This window comes from Entamoeba nuttalli (genome assembly GCF_000257125.1).
Source record: "Entamoeba nuttalli P19 unplaced genomic scaffold asmbl_2130, whole genome shotgun sequence".
In the NCBI taxonomy this organism is placed as follows: domain Eukaryota; phylum Evosea; order Mastigamoebida; family Endamoebidae; genus Entamoeba; species Entamoeba nuttalli.
In genome coordinates this window covers 1-11,272 of record NW_008575095.1, presented here as the reverse complement: position 1 = coordinate 11,272, position 11,272 = coordinate 1, and the positions used below count along the sequence as shown (strand labels likewise).

The 11,272-nt window shown below is 27.6% G+C and overlaps 7 protein-coding genes across 7 annotated transcripts; 4 read left to right on the top strand and 3 right to left on the bottom strand.

Moving 5' to 3' along the window:
- Window positions 1–214: 214 nt before the first annotated feature.
- ENU1_010440 (cysteine--tRNA ligase) lies at window positions 215–2,320 on the top strand (the record flags this gene model as incomplete). The annotated part of the gene is made up of 1 exon (XM_008856665.1): window positions 215–2,320. The coding sequence occupies one exon, from the start codon at window positions 215–217 to the stop codon at window positions 2,318–2,320; it is 2,106 nt and encodes a 701-aa protein (XP_008854887.1).
- Window positions 2,321–2,354: 34 nt separating this feature from the next.
- ENU1_010430 (ribonuclease, putative) lies at window positions 2,355–3,101 on the bottom strand (the record flags this gene model as incomplete). Its single annotated transcript, XM_008856664.1, has 1 exon — window positions 2,355–3,101. One exon carries the CDS (start codon window positions 3,099–3,101, stop codon window positions 2,355–2,357), a length of 747 nt encoding a protein of 248 aa, XP_008854886.1.
- Window positions 3,102–3,246: 145 nt separating this feature from the next.
- ENU1_010420 (hypothetical protein) lies at window positions 3,247–4,416 on the top strand (the record flags this gene model as incomplete). Its single annotated transcript, XM_008856663.1, has 1 exon — window positions 3,247–4,416. The coding sequence occupies one exon, from the start codon at window positions 3,247–3,249 to the stop codon at window positions 4,414–4,416; it is 1,170 nt and encodes a 389-aa protein (XP_008854885.1).
- Window positions 4,417–4,631: 215 nt separating this feature from the next.
- ENU1_010410 (hypothetical protein) lies at window positions 4,632–7,714 on the top strand (the record flags this gene model as incomplete). The annotated part of the gene is made up of 3 exons (XM_008856662.1): window positions 4,632–5,591; window positions 5,744–6,211; window positions 6,551–7,714. 3 exons carry the CDS (start codon window positions 4,632–4,634, stop codon window positions 7,712–7,714), a joined length of 2,592 nt encoding a protein of 863 aa, XP_008854884.1.
- Window positions 7,715–7,839: 125 nt separating this feature from the next.
- ENU1_010400 (lipid phosphate phosphatase, putative) lies at window positions 7,840–8,955 on the top strand (the record flags this gene model as incomplete). Its single annotated transcript, XM_008856661.1, has 1 exon — window positions 7,840–8,955. One exon carries the CDS (start codon window positions 7,840–7,842, stop codon window positions 8,953–8,955), a length of 1,116 nt encoding a protein of 371 aa, XP_008854883.1.
- Window positions 8,956–9,016: 61 nt separating this feature from the next.
- ENU1_010390 (MAGE family protein) lies at window positions 9,017–9,907 on the bottom strand (the record flags this gene model as incomplete). The annotated part of the gene is made up of 1 exon (XM_008856660.1): window positions 9,017–9,907. The coding sequence occupies one exon, from the start codon at window positions 9,905–9,907 to the stop codon at window positions 9,017–9,019; it is 891 nt and encodes a 296-aa protein (XP_008854882.1).
- A 285-nt stretch (window positions 9,908–10,192) lies between these two features.
- ENU1_010380 (hypothetical protein) lies at window positions 10,193–11,113 on the bottom strand (the record flags this gene model as incomplete). The annotated part of the gene is made up of 2 exons (XM_008856659.1): window positions 10,193–10,332; window positions 10,384–11,113. 2 exons carry the CDS (start codon window positions 11,111–11,113, stop codon window positions 10,193–10,195), a joined length of 870 nt encoding a protein of 289 aa, XP_008854881.1.
- Window positions 11,114–11,272: the final 159 nt, after the last annotated feature.

Sequence of the window (11,272 nt, the reverse complement as noted above, 5' to 3'; positions counted from 1 at the left end):
AAGAGAATGAAAAATTAGAAGAAAAAAAATAAGAATAAAATAAATAAAAAAGTATTTTAATTTGTTAAATTACTATAATATTTTTCTTATTATTTTTAATAAAAAAAATACTTTCATCTTATTTTTTATAATTATATTTTAACTGAAAAATAAAAACCCTTTTTTGTTTTTAAGGAAGAATTTTTTTTTGTTTTTAGTTTTAACTAAATTAACAATGACTGAAACACTCAGAGTTCATAACACTCTTAAAAGAGATAGTCTTGATAACTTTGTTTGCAATGGACCAATTAGATGGTATTGCTGTGGTCCAACTGTTTATGATGATAGTCACCTTGGACATGCAAGAACATATCTTTCTACCGATATTTTTAGAAGAATATTAGAAGATTATTTTGGTTATCAAGTAATTCAATGTATGAACATTACTGATGTTGATGATAAAATTATTCTCAAAGCAAGAAAAAATCTTTTAATTTCTAAATATTGTACTGCTACACCAAAAGTTACTGCTGATACAATTAAAATGATGAAAGAAGCATGGAATGAGCATAAAGAAAATATTGAAAAACAAATGAGCGAAACAAAAGATGCTGCTATGTTGTCGTTATTTAAATCTCAAAAAGAAGAATATGAAAAAGTATTTCCAACACTTGACTCATTTAATGGACAAAATACCGTTGAAGTTTTTGCTCGTATGACTGATGTTATTGGTAAATATCTTGATGTTAGACAAAAAGAGTCTGTTGACCCTATAGAAATGAAGGAAGCTGCAAGAGTCCATGCAAGAAAATATGAAGAACTTTTCTTTGCTGATTGTGATGCTCTTGGAATTAGAAGACCAGATGTTATTTCTCGTGTTACTGAATTTATTCCAGAAGTTATTGCTTTTATTCAAAAAATTATTGATAATGGTTATGCATATGAATCAAATGGAAGTGTTTATTTTGATACAGCTTCTTTTAGAAAGGCTGGAATGACATATGGAAGATTAGAACCATGGAGTGTTGGTGACGTAGATGCCCCAGCTGATGGAGAGAAACATAACAAAAATGATTTTGCATTATGGAAGAAATCAAAAGCAGGTGAACCAAGTTGGGAAAGTCAATGGGGTCCAGGAAGACCAGGTTGGCATATTGAATGTAGTGCTATGGCTTCAAATGTTTTTGGAGATACTTTAGATATCCATTCAGGAGGAGAAGATCTTAAATTCCCACATCATGAAAATGAATTAGCACAGTCAGAAGCATATTTTAATAAAAAAGAAAGTTGGGTACGATATTTCCTTCATACTGGACATCTTCATATTAATGGACTTAAAATGTCTAAGTCTCTTAAAAACTTTATTACTATCAAACAAGCTCTTGAAAAATATAGTGCAAGGCAATTAAGAATATTATTCTTGATGCAATCATGGGATGCAGTCATTAATTTCTCTGACTCTGCTTTAGATGAGGCTATTTCTAAAGAAAAAACTATTGTTGAATTCTTTGCAACTATGCATAGTGCTTTGAATGCACCATTAAAAGGATCTCCTCTTGATGCTAAGGATAGAGACTTTTTAGCTACTCTTGAAACAAGAAGAAAAGGTATTCATACTGCATTATGTAATAATTTTGATACTGCTACAGCTATGAACCATCTCTTTGCTTTAATTCGTAAATGTAATGAATATTTATCATCAACTTCAAGTACATTATTATTAAGATCAGCTTTATATTATATTCAAAAAATGTTAAAAGTATTTGGTATTGAAGAGAAACAAGTATCATCATCATCTGATAATGCCCCATTATTAGATACATGGTGTTCATTTAGAACAGAAGTTAGAAAAGAAGCTATTAAATCTAAAAATACAAATATATTGAATTTATGTGATAAAGTTAGAGATGAAGATTTACCAAAAGTCGGTGTACGTGTTGAAGATGATGGTAAAACTGCTTGGAAATTAGGAAATCCTGAAGAAATTCTTGCTTCTATTGAAGAAAAGAAAAAGGTTGCTCATGAACAAGCACTTAAAAAGAAACAAAGTAAAAGAGCTGATTTAGTTAAAAAGATTAGTAATTACAAGAGTTGGGCTGCAGATCCAAATGATTTATTTAAGGAATATCCAAAACCAGAAAATGGAATTATTCCTACTGTTGGACTTGATGGTAAACCAATTGGAAAGAAACAAGGACAAAAATTAGAGAAATTATATAAGGCTGCTGTTAAGAATAATGAATTATATAAAGCTGAATTAGCTAAAGACTCGGAATTTTTAAGTAAATTAGAAGAACAAGTCCATCAACTTGATAAAGAAATTGAAGAAATGAAGAATTAATTGAATTCTTTTAAAAAATAAATATTTTTTAAAATCAATAAAGACAAGTTGAGTTAATGGTATAATTAGGGAATTTTGGAAATATAATAGAATTGTTACATGTCTCTAAATATCTAAAAGAAATGTCACAATCAAAAATTTTTGGATGAGAACGTCTATTAAATGAGGGAATATCACTACATAATCGAAACTCATCAAAAAAATTCCCAAAGCAAAATAATAACGGATTTGCACCATAAATCTCTTTAAATAAAGAACGTATATATTCTTTTGAATATTGAGTTATTGAATCATCTTTAATACCTTTTTCTTTCATTATTTTCCATGCATTTGTTTTATTTGCAATTCCTAATGCAATATCAGCAAAATACTGAGGACCATCTTCTCCATGGGATATTGATGGAATACATGTACCATGTTTTAAATATTCATAATTAAAAAATGAACATTGTTTTAATCCAGGCCAATAATAACGTAGATTCATTAATAACCATTCATGACTTTGAACATATTGAGTAATTTCTTCATTTTTCCAATAAGTGAAACAACATTCAGGATAAGTACTTTCTGTTTTTTGTGGCCAAAATCCGTGAATAGTAAAACCTTCATTAATCTGAGTGATAGAATGACAAGATTGATCCATACAAAATGTGCCTGGCCAAGATTGAACAAAATAAGCAAAAGTAGATTTTTGTGGTAATGATGTATTAACACAAATTGAAGAAGAAATAGAATCATAACAAAGAATAGGAGTAATGAAAAATAAAAATAAAAATAACATTTTGAATGAATTAACAGTTCTATTATCAGTTTTGTGCCAATCAAAAAGTTGAATTTTCAAGTGATAATTTAAACGAAATTTAAATAATTTTCTTTCTTTTTTTTTAAAAAAAGAAAAAATAAAGAACCTTCAATTGACTAATTCAATGTTCAATATAGATTCATTAGCTGTTCTTCCTTTTGATATGTTTCATCCATTATGTCAAAAGATAGATAAAACAATTTTAAAGTTTATTAGAATGGCATACGAAAAACAAAAAGTTGAAGAACCACCAAAAACTTTGTTCATTCAACCAGATACAAACATTTGTTATCTCAATCTCGTTTCTCCTCATCACGAAGTTACACCTGAAGCTTATTATTCAACGTATGTTAAAGGATATTCAAATGTTAGTTTTAGTACTTATCCAGTATTAAATGGTGAAAAATTTGGTAAACCAATTGCTGATTGTACTACAGCAAATATTTATAAAGACTTTGCTGTATTTTGTATTGCTGATGGATGCGGAATGGGAAAAAGGCCAGCAACTTCTGCACATGTTGCCTGTGAAAAATTTACTGAATATGTTTCTGTAGAAATTCCAAAAACGAAAACACTTGCCAAAGCACAAAAAATAATTGTGGAGGCAATTGCCTATGTCCAAACTGCAATTTTACAAACCCAAGAATTATCTACAGATGCTGGACTAACTACATTTCTTGGGGTAGTAGTTTTAAGAACTGGGACAAGTTTTGCGTGTATGTATTGTAATATTGGTGATTGTCGAGCACTTGTTATTGATCCTAGAACGGCAGTAGTAAATGAATTAATTGATGATTATTCAGGAAGGGTTGATGTTAAAACAACTGGAGGAAGGCTTGGACCAGTAGAAGGTGATTATCCTGAGTTAGATAATTTCAAATGTGGAATTAAATTTTGTAGTGCAGGAAGTGTTATAGCATTAATGACAGATGGTGTATGTGATAATTTTGATATTAAAACATATTATCAAACTCCTAAAGAATGTGGTTTAAGTGGATTAGAATGGAGTGATGATAACTTAGAGCATTGGGAAAAACGGAAAGAAGTATTTTATTCATCATTTTTGAGTTTGTTTCTTAATGACTCATTAGAAGAACTTTGTTTTAATTTGTATAATTTTATTATACAAAAAACAAAACTTGCAAGAGAATGTAAAGTAAAAAAAATTGAAACATTTGTTGGAGGTAAAATGGACCATTCCACATTTGCCTGTTTTAGACTCGATGATATGCTTTTTACTGAAAAAATAGTTATGAAGAAAAAGATGAAAATACCAGACGATTTAAAAGTATGAATAAACAAATACAATGTAATTGAATTTGAATATTATTAATTTGTTATATTTTTTTTATTCCAAAATGAAGATAAAATTAAAATAAAATTGAAATACCATTTATAGTAACATTAATATATTTAAAGTACTTAATGGTTTACAATACTCTGTTTTTAGTCTTTTTTAATTTTCTGAACTTTACTATATAAAGAGAACTCAATATTATTAGGTTTCAAATGAAGTCGTTACTTAAGAAGAATATTAAACAAGATTATACTATTGAATTTAAACAGATATCTGGTATTGGGGTACCTGAAGGTACTGAAGTTGTCCTAAAGTGGAGAAGAGGTGAAAAGAAAGAAAATAAAGGATCTATTGAAAAGGCTCAAGTCCATGGTAGTAATGTCCTTTATTCTCCTGTTCAAACTGTAAATATCCATTGTACTTTATTCCTTACTAAGAATGGTTATGAAGAAAAAGGACTTGAAGTTTCTCTTCATTCTATTGGTAAAAAAGGAAAAGAGCTTTGTAAAGGATATGTTGACTTAGCACATTATGCTGACTTAAATGGTGTTGGTAAAGATATTTCTCTTCCTCTAAAAGGAAAAGTTCCAGCCACAGTTGATATGAAAATTACTTCTCTTATTGGTGAAGCTGGTGGAAGTTCTGATGAAACAGAAGTTCTTCATATGAATCAGTCATCTAATATTGCTGCTACTACAGATATTCATGAATTACTTGTACAACAAGTTGACAAAAAGAATCATGAGATTAAAAAAGAAGAAAAAATTGAAAAAGAAGAGAATAAAGCTGAAGAGTCAAAGAAAGATATTGTTGATGAAGAAAAAGAAGAAGAAGAACTTGTTGAAAAACAAAGAAAACAAAAAGAAATTCAAGAACAAGAAGAAGCTGCAAGACAAAAACAATTAGAAGAACAACAAAAAGAAGCAGCTACTTCAAGTGATAAATCCAAAGAAAAAACAGATAAGGCAAAAGAAAAGAGTTTGTTTGCAGCGTCAATGTCTGATGTTAAAATTAAAGGTAAAAAAGATAAGGATAAGAAAAAATACAAACAAGAAGACATTGACAAAGCTGTTGAGCAAGCTCTTGCAGAAAAAAAACAAAAACATCATAAAAAAGTTGCTGCTTTGAAAGCTCAAATAGAAGCTCTTAAAGCTGAAAAAGATAAAGAAATAGTTTGTTTAATTTTGAATATACTCCTCTAATAACTAATCTCTTTAATCAATCAATTCTCTTGCCATAACAATATAATAAATTCTATTATCTACACACACTCATTTCTTTCATAATAATAAATAATTTGAATTATGACACTAATCATTTATAGGAAGATGCAGTTAAAGAAAAAGATATGCAAATTGAAGAATTGAATAAGAAGGTTCAAGAAGAAACGAAAGAAAAAGAAGAAGTTAAAGCTTCTTTAGCAATTTCAGTTGCTGCTGAAGCTACACTTAAAGCAGAAGTTGAAAAGAAAGATCAAGAGTTAAAGAATAAGGGTGAAGAATTAGAAAAAGAAAAGGAGGAACAAGCAAAGAAAATTGAAGAAATTCAAAAAGAGAAAGAAGAACAATCAAAGAAGGTAGAAGAATTAGAAGGAGAAAAGAATAATGAAAAACAAAAGGTAGAAGAATTAGAAAAGAAAGTTAATGATTCTGAGAAAGAGAATAATGAATTAAAAGGTCAACTTGAAGAATTACAAAAGAAATTAGAAGAAACTGAAAAGAATGCTGCTTCAGGTTCTGAAGAATTATTGAAACAAAAGAATGAAGAAATAGACAATATTAAAAAAGAAAAAGTTTGTTTTTTTATTATATATATGAGGTGAGTGTGTGTTAATGAGTTTTTGAGGATTGTCTTGAGTTATTTATTTTGAGGGTTTAATGAGTTATTTATTATTGTTTGAGTTGTTGAGGGGAGAATATTTGATAATTAATATTATTTGGTTATTTGATAATAATAAAATTTTATTATCATTTAGTCATCTTGTTGTAGACTATATTACATGTTAATAAATATTAGCTATTCTTTATAAGGAGTTAGTTTAAATCAAAGAATAGCGTATTGTTGTTAATCAAATATTCTTATGAGTAAGCTAGTTCTTTAGAGGAGTAAACATTTAATAACTTATTTGTAGGAAGTTTTGTCCAAAGAAAACAAACAATTAAAAGAACAAATTTCTAGTGCTGAAGAAAATTCAAGTAATATTATAGAAAATGAAAAGAAGGAGAAAGAAGGTTTGAAACATCAAAATGAAGAATTAAAACAACAAATTGAAGAACTTAAAGAAGAGAATAATAAAAAAGAAAGAGAATTAGCAGAAAAAGAAGTTGTTATTGTTTCACTTCAAAAATCATCTGAAGAAGTTAATAAAAAAGATAAATCATCATCTTCTTCCTCAGATGAAGAAGAGAATGAGAAAAAAGAGAATGGAAAGTTAATTAAAAAGTTAATGATTAGATATGCTAAATATAATAACAAATATGAAAATAATATTCCTTCTTTAGCAAATGAAATTAAAGTATTATTAAAAGGAAATAATGAAATTATTGAACTTGATCATTTAAAGAGTGTTGGAGATAATACTTTTGATAATGCATTGTATATGTTATTAACATTTGCAAATCTTTCAAATAATTATATTGTTAAAAAAGTTGAACGTGATGGTAGTCTTAATACTCAACTTCTTGATCTTGAATATTTCTTCTTTATTAAGGTTGTTGTTGCTTCTACTATGAAACTTAATGGTTTCCTTGAAAGTATGATGAAAGATAATCAATGTTTTGAAAGAAGAAAAGCAGCTGAATTTGAACAAGTTACTGCTGGTTATGTTCCAAAATATTTAAGTGATATTTTGAATAAACTTGAGTCTATGGGTATTAAAGAAGAATTAGTACAACAACTAATGAAACAAGTTGTAAGTTATATTGCAATTCATGTTATTGAACTTCTTGTAGAAAATGATAAGTTAGTTAATTGTGCTAAAGGACTTCAATTAAAATTCTTCTTTAGTATTATGGAAGCTGAAATGTCTGATATTAAAAAATTAAGTCCTTACAGAAAATACATTCAACCAGCAATTGAAGTAAGTGGATTATTGGTATTAGATCACTCAGCAGATAAATTTGACTATCAAGGATTAAAACAAACCCTTCCACATTTGACTGGAAGTACTATTTATGCTATTCTTTCAAGATTTAAGTCTGACAACTTGAATCATCAATCTATTGACCAATCTGTTTTAAGCAAAATAGAAAAAGATGACGCACCTTTCCCATCTGCTCTAGATTTAATTGAATAAATGAAGTTTTTTCTTAGTGATTATGTTTTTTGTCAATCATATCATTTTTCTTCATACAATCTTTATTGACAAATGAAAAAACCCTATTACTATATTAGTCAAAATTTAGTTCTTTGGTTTTGTAGATGATTGTTATTTGTGCTGAACTACGTAAAATTATTGCAGAATTTGTTCATAACACAATTCCATTTATTGCTTCTCTTCAAAAAAAAAGAAATTGGATTACTGATTGTTTCTTTTTGTTCATTACTCTTGTTGCAGGAACTGGTATATATGCTGCTGTTCTCCCAACAATTATATTATTTTATCCACATCCAGACTATGTTATGACAGTTATTGCAATTACTTTTACTTGTTGTTTTAATATTCTTGTTGGTAATTTCATTAAAAATTTATTTGGCTTACCTAGACCTTATGGAGAGGGTTTATGGGCTCCAGTTCCTGAAAAAGATTTTGGATTTCCTAGTACACATACTATTAACGCAATTGCTAATACAGGATTTGTTGTATTTGCTTTAACTGACAGTATTCAGTATCGTATAATTTTTATAATATACGTTGTTTGTGTTTCTTTTAGTAGAATGTATATGGGAGTTCATAGTCCTGCTGATGTTTGTTGTGGAATGTTATTTGGATTTATTCATCTTATATTTATGGTGAATTTTTATCAAACCGTTATGTATATTCATTCATTGCCATTAATGCTTCCTATATTCTTTATGATTCATGTTGTTATTCTTATTTTAATGCCAAGATGTAAAGAATATAATCCAACACCAAGAAGAACTGCAATGATTTGTGGATGTGTATTTGCTGCTTCAGTAGTTATGTCATTTGATATGCAAACACTTACAACACATATTCTTCCAATGAAGGAATATATTATTTATCAAATACATAGACTTCCAAAGTTTATATTAGAGTATATTGTTGCTATATCAATATGTTTGAGTCTATTTGGAACTATTGGATTTATTTTACCAAATATTATTATGAAGTTAGTTGAAAAAAGTGCAAAAGTTAATAACCTTCTTCGTAGAATAGAACAATTTTGTTGTAAATATCGAATTCATTGTTTAAAAGATAATATTAATGAATATGAATGTGATAAAACAATGTTAAAATATACAGCTGAAATTCCACTTGCATATTTTTCAGGTTTTGTTGGTGGATTTTGTGTAGTTTATATTGCACCAAAAGTTATTCTTGCAATGAACCCTGAAATGATACTTCCAAACTAACAAATTATTTTTTTCATTTAAAATTAATTCAATTTGAATCAATAATTATAAATAATTCTAATTATATTGTTTCGTCATTATCAAGTAAGTTAGCGTCTTCAACTTCATCATAATTTTCTGTTAAAAATCTTTCAGTTTCTTTTTTAAACATAGAACGTTCACTTTCACCTAATTCTTCCCCATGTATTTGAGCAATTTTTGAATATAACATATCTTTACCAAGTTCTGCATAAGTACGAACACCTAAAGAATATTTTATTGTTTTTGATCCATTATCATTTTGAATAATAATCCTTCTTAAATATCCTTGTCTTGTTAATACTTTATCAATAAAAAATTCTAATGACGGTTGTTCTGGAACAGAACATATGTCTAACGTTCTTAAATATTGAATTAAAACTTCTTGAAATATTGCTTCTCCATTAAGCATTGTTAATGAAAGTATTATAAATGTAATTGATTGTTGAATAATCATAGAATTAGTCATTCCTTCTACTGCATATGTCTTTGGTTCTTCAGTGTCTTGAATTCCATCAAGAAGAATATAAACAGACTTTCCTGAATTACCACTTTTAATTTCTTTTAATTCAAATCCAAATTGTTTTTTTAATCTATTAGAGGCTTCTTCCATACAACTTTTAAATGTATTTCTTGGGCTTATTTTGTATTTTGCAAAAACAGTTTTTGCAATGTCATCACGTGTTAATATTTTCTTTGATACTTGATAAGCCAATACCTTTCTCATTATATCATTTACTAATAAATTAGTTTCTTCAGGTGTAAGATCACCTTTTTTTGATTGAGTCGCAATCTTTTGACTTCTTTGTATTCTTTCTAATTTGTCAGACGGTCTTTTTGGTGAGATTTTTTCTACATCTGAATCACTATCATTAAGTAAAAGATCTGAATCTTCAAATTGATGATTATTTTTCTTTCTTTGTTGATGACTCATGAAAATAAATATTTATTTAGTATTTCTTTTTTATGTTTTTCTTTTTTGTTTAAGAATTATGTAAACCCTTATTATTTATTATAGTTTTATTATAATATTATTTACTATACTTATAGTATATTTAAGAATTAGGTTATCTCAGTTTATTCACTTCGCTCTGCAGAAATAACTACTTAGTAGTTAGCTATTTCTTTATTTTATTGTTGCGAAGAAGATATTTTGGCTTTGGTGACACATGGTTCTTTAACAAATGTTGTCAATCAAGTCAGCAAATTAAGAATAATTTTAATTATTTTGTTTTTCTTTTAGAAAGAGATAATAATCAAGTATTGCTTGTTGAGATATGATTAGTTTGCTTTGAGGTTCTTCTTCCTTTTTTTCAAATAAAAATGTTGTTACAACTTCATTTACTTTCTCTTCTAATTCTAGCATTTCATTAATATGAAAGTTTTATATTAAAATTAAATAAGACAAACGTTCGTTCCATGGATATACATTAGTGTCGTCACAACAGTACCACCTATTTTGTATTTTAACATAATTCCTACAATGACCATTATCGTATCCATTTATATGAGTTATCATTGACTTGAGAGAATATTTTGTTTTGTTATATGTAATTTCTCTATTTTGAGAAATACTTTTTGTTTGTTTCTCAATTTTGTTATTTACTATTTTGATGTTTTCAACACTTATAATGAGATATTGAGGAGAATTCAATGATTTTAGTTGAACGTTAACTGTTCTTCCACAAGAACAATGAAATTCTCTAAACAATGATGAATAGAGCTGTGTTGATAAGTCAAGTTGAATACCATTATTTCTAATTAGCAATACAGGCTCTTTTGAAATAACAGTATCAGTTTTTCCACATTCACAACTAATATCACATTGTAAAGACATTTCATAACAATTGCACTGTTCGCACTGTTCTAATACTTGGACAAGAAATTCATTAGGGTCTCCATACTGTGGATTATAACAATCAAGGAAATAGAACGTATTAATACTTTGAAGAGTAGTATTTATTAAATCAACAAAAAGTAAGCGGATTCTTTGTAATATTTCATTATTTGGAGGATTAAAAGATAAATAAGAAACAAAAGACTTCATTGAAAATAAAAGTTGAATACAGCTATTGACATAACATCCATTATAAGAATTATTAACAAGACCAATTGGTGGAACTCTTTCAGATAATTCCATTATCAAATGATGTTAATAACACTAGATTGTTTCATATTTTTTCATGTACTTAGGGTTTGAAAAAAAAGTTCAAATCAAAAAGTTTGTCATGTCAAAAAGAACAGCTCGTGAAGCATTCCCTGAAGAATATGAAGAAGAAAATGAAAATATAGAAAGTGA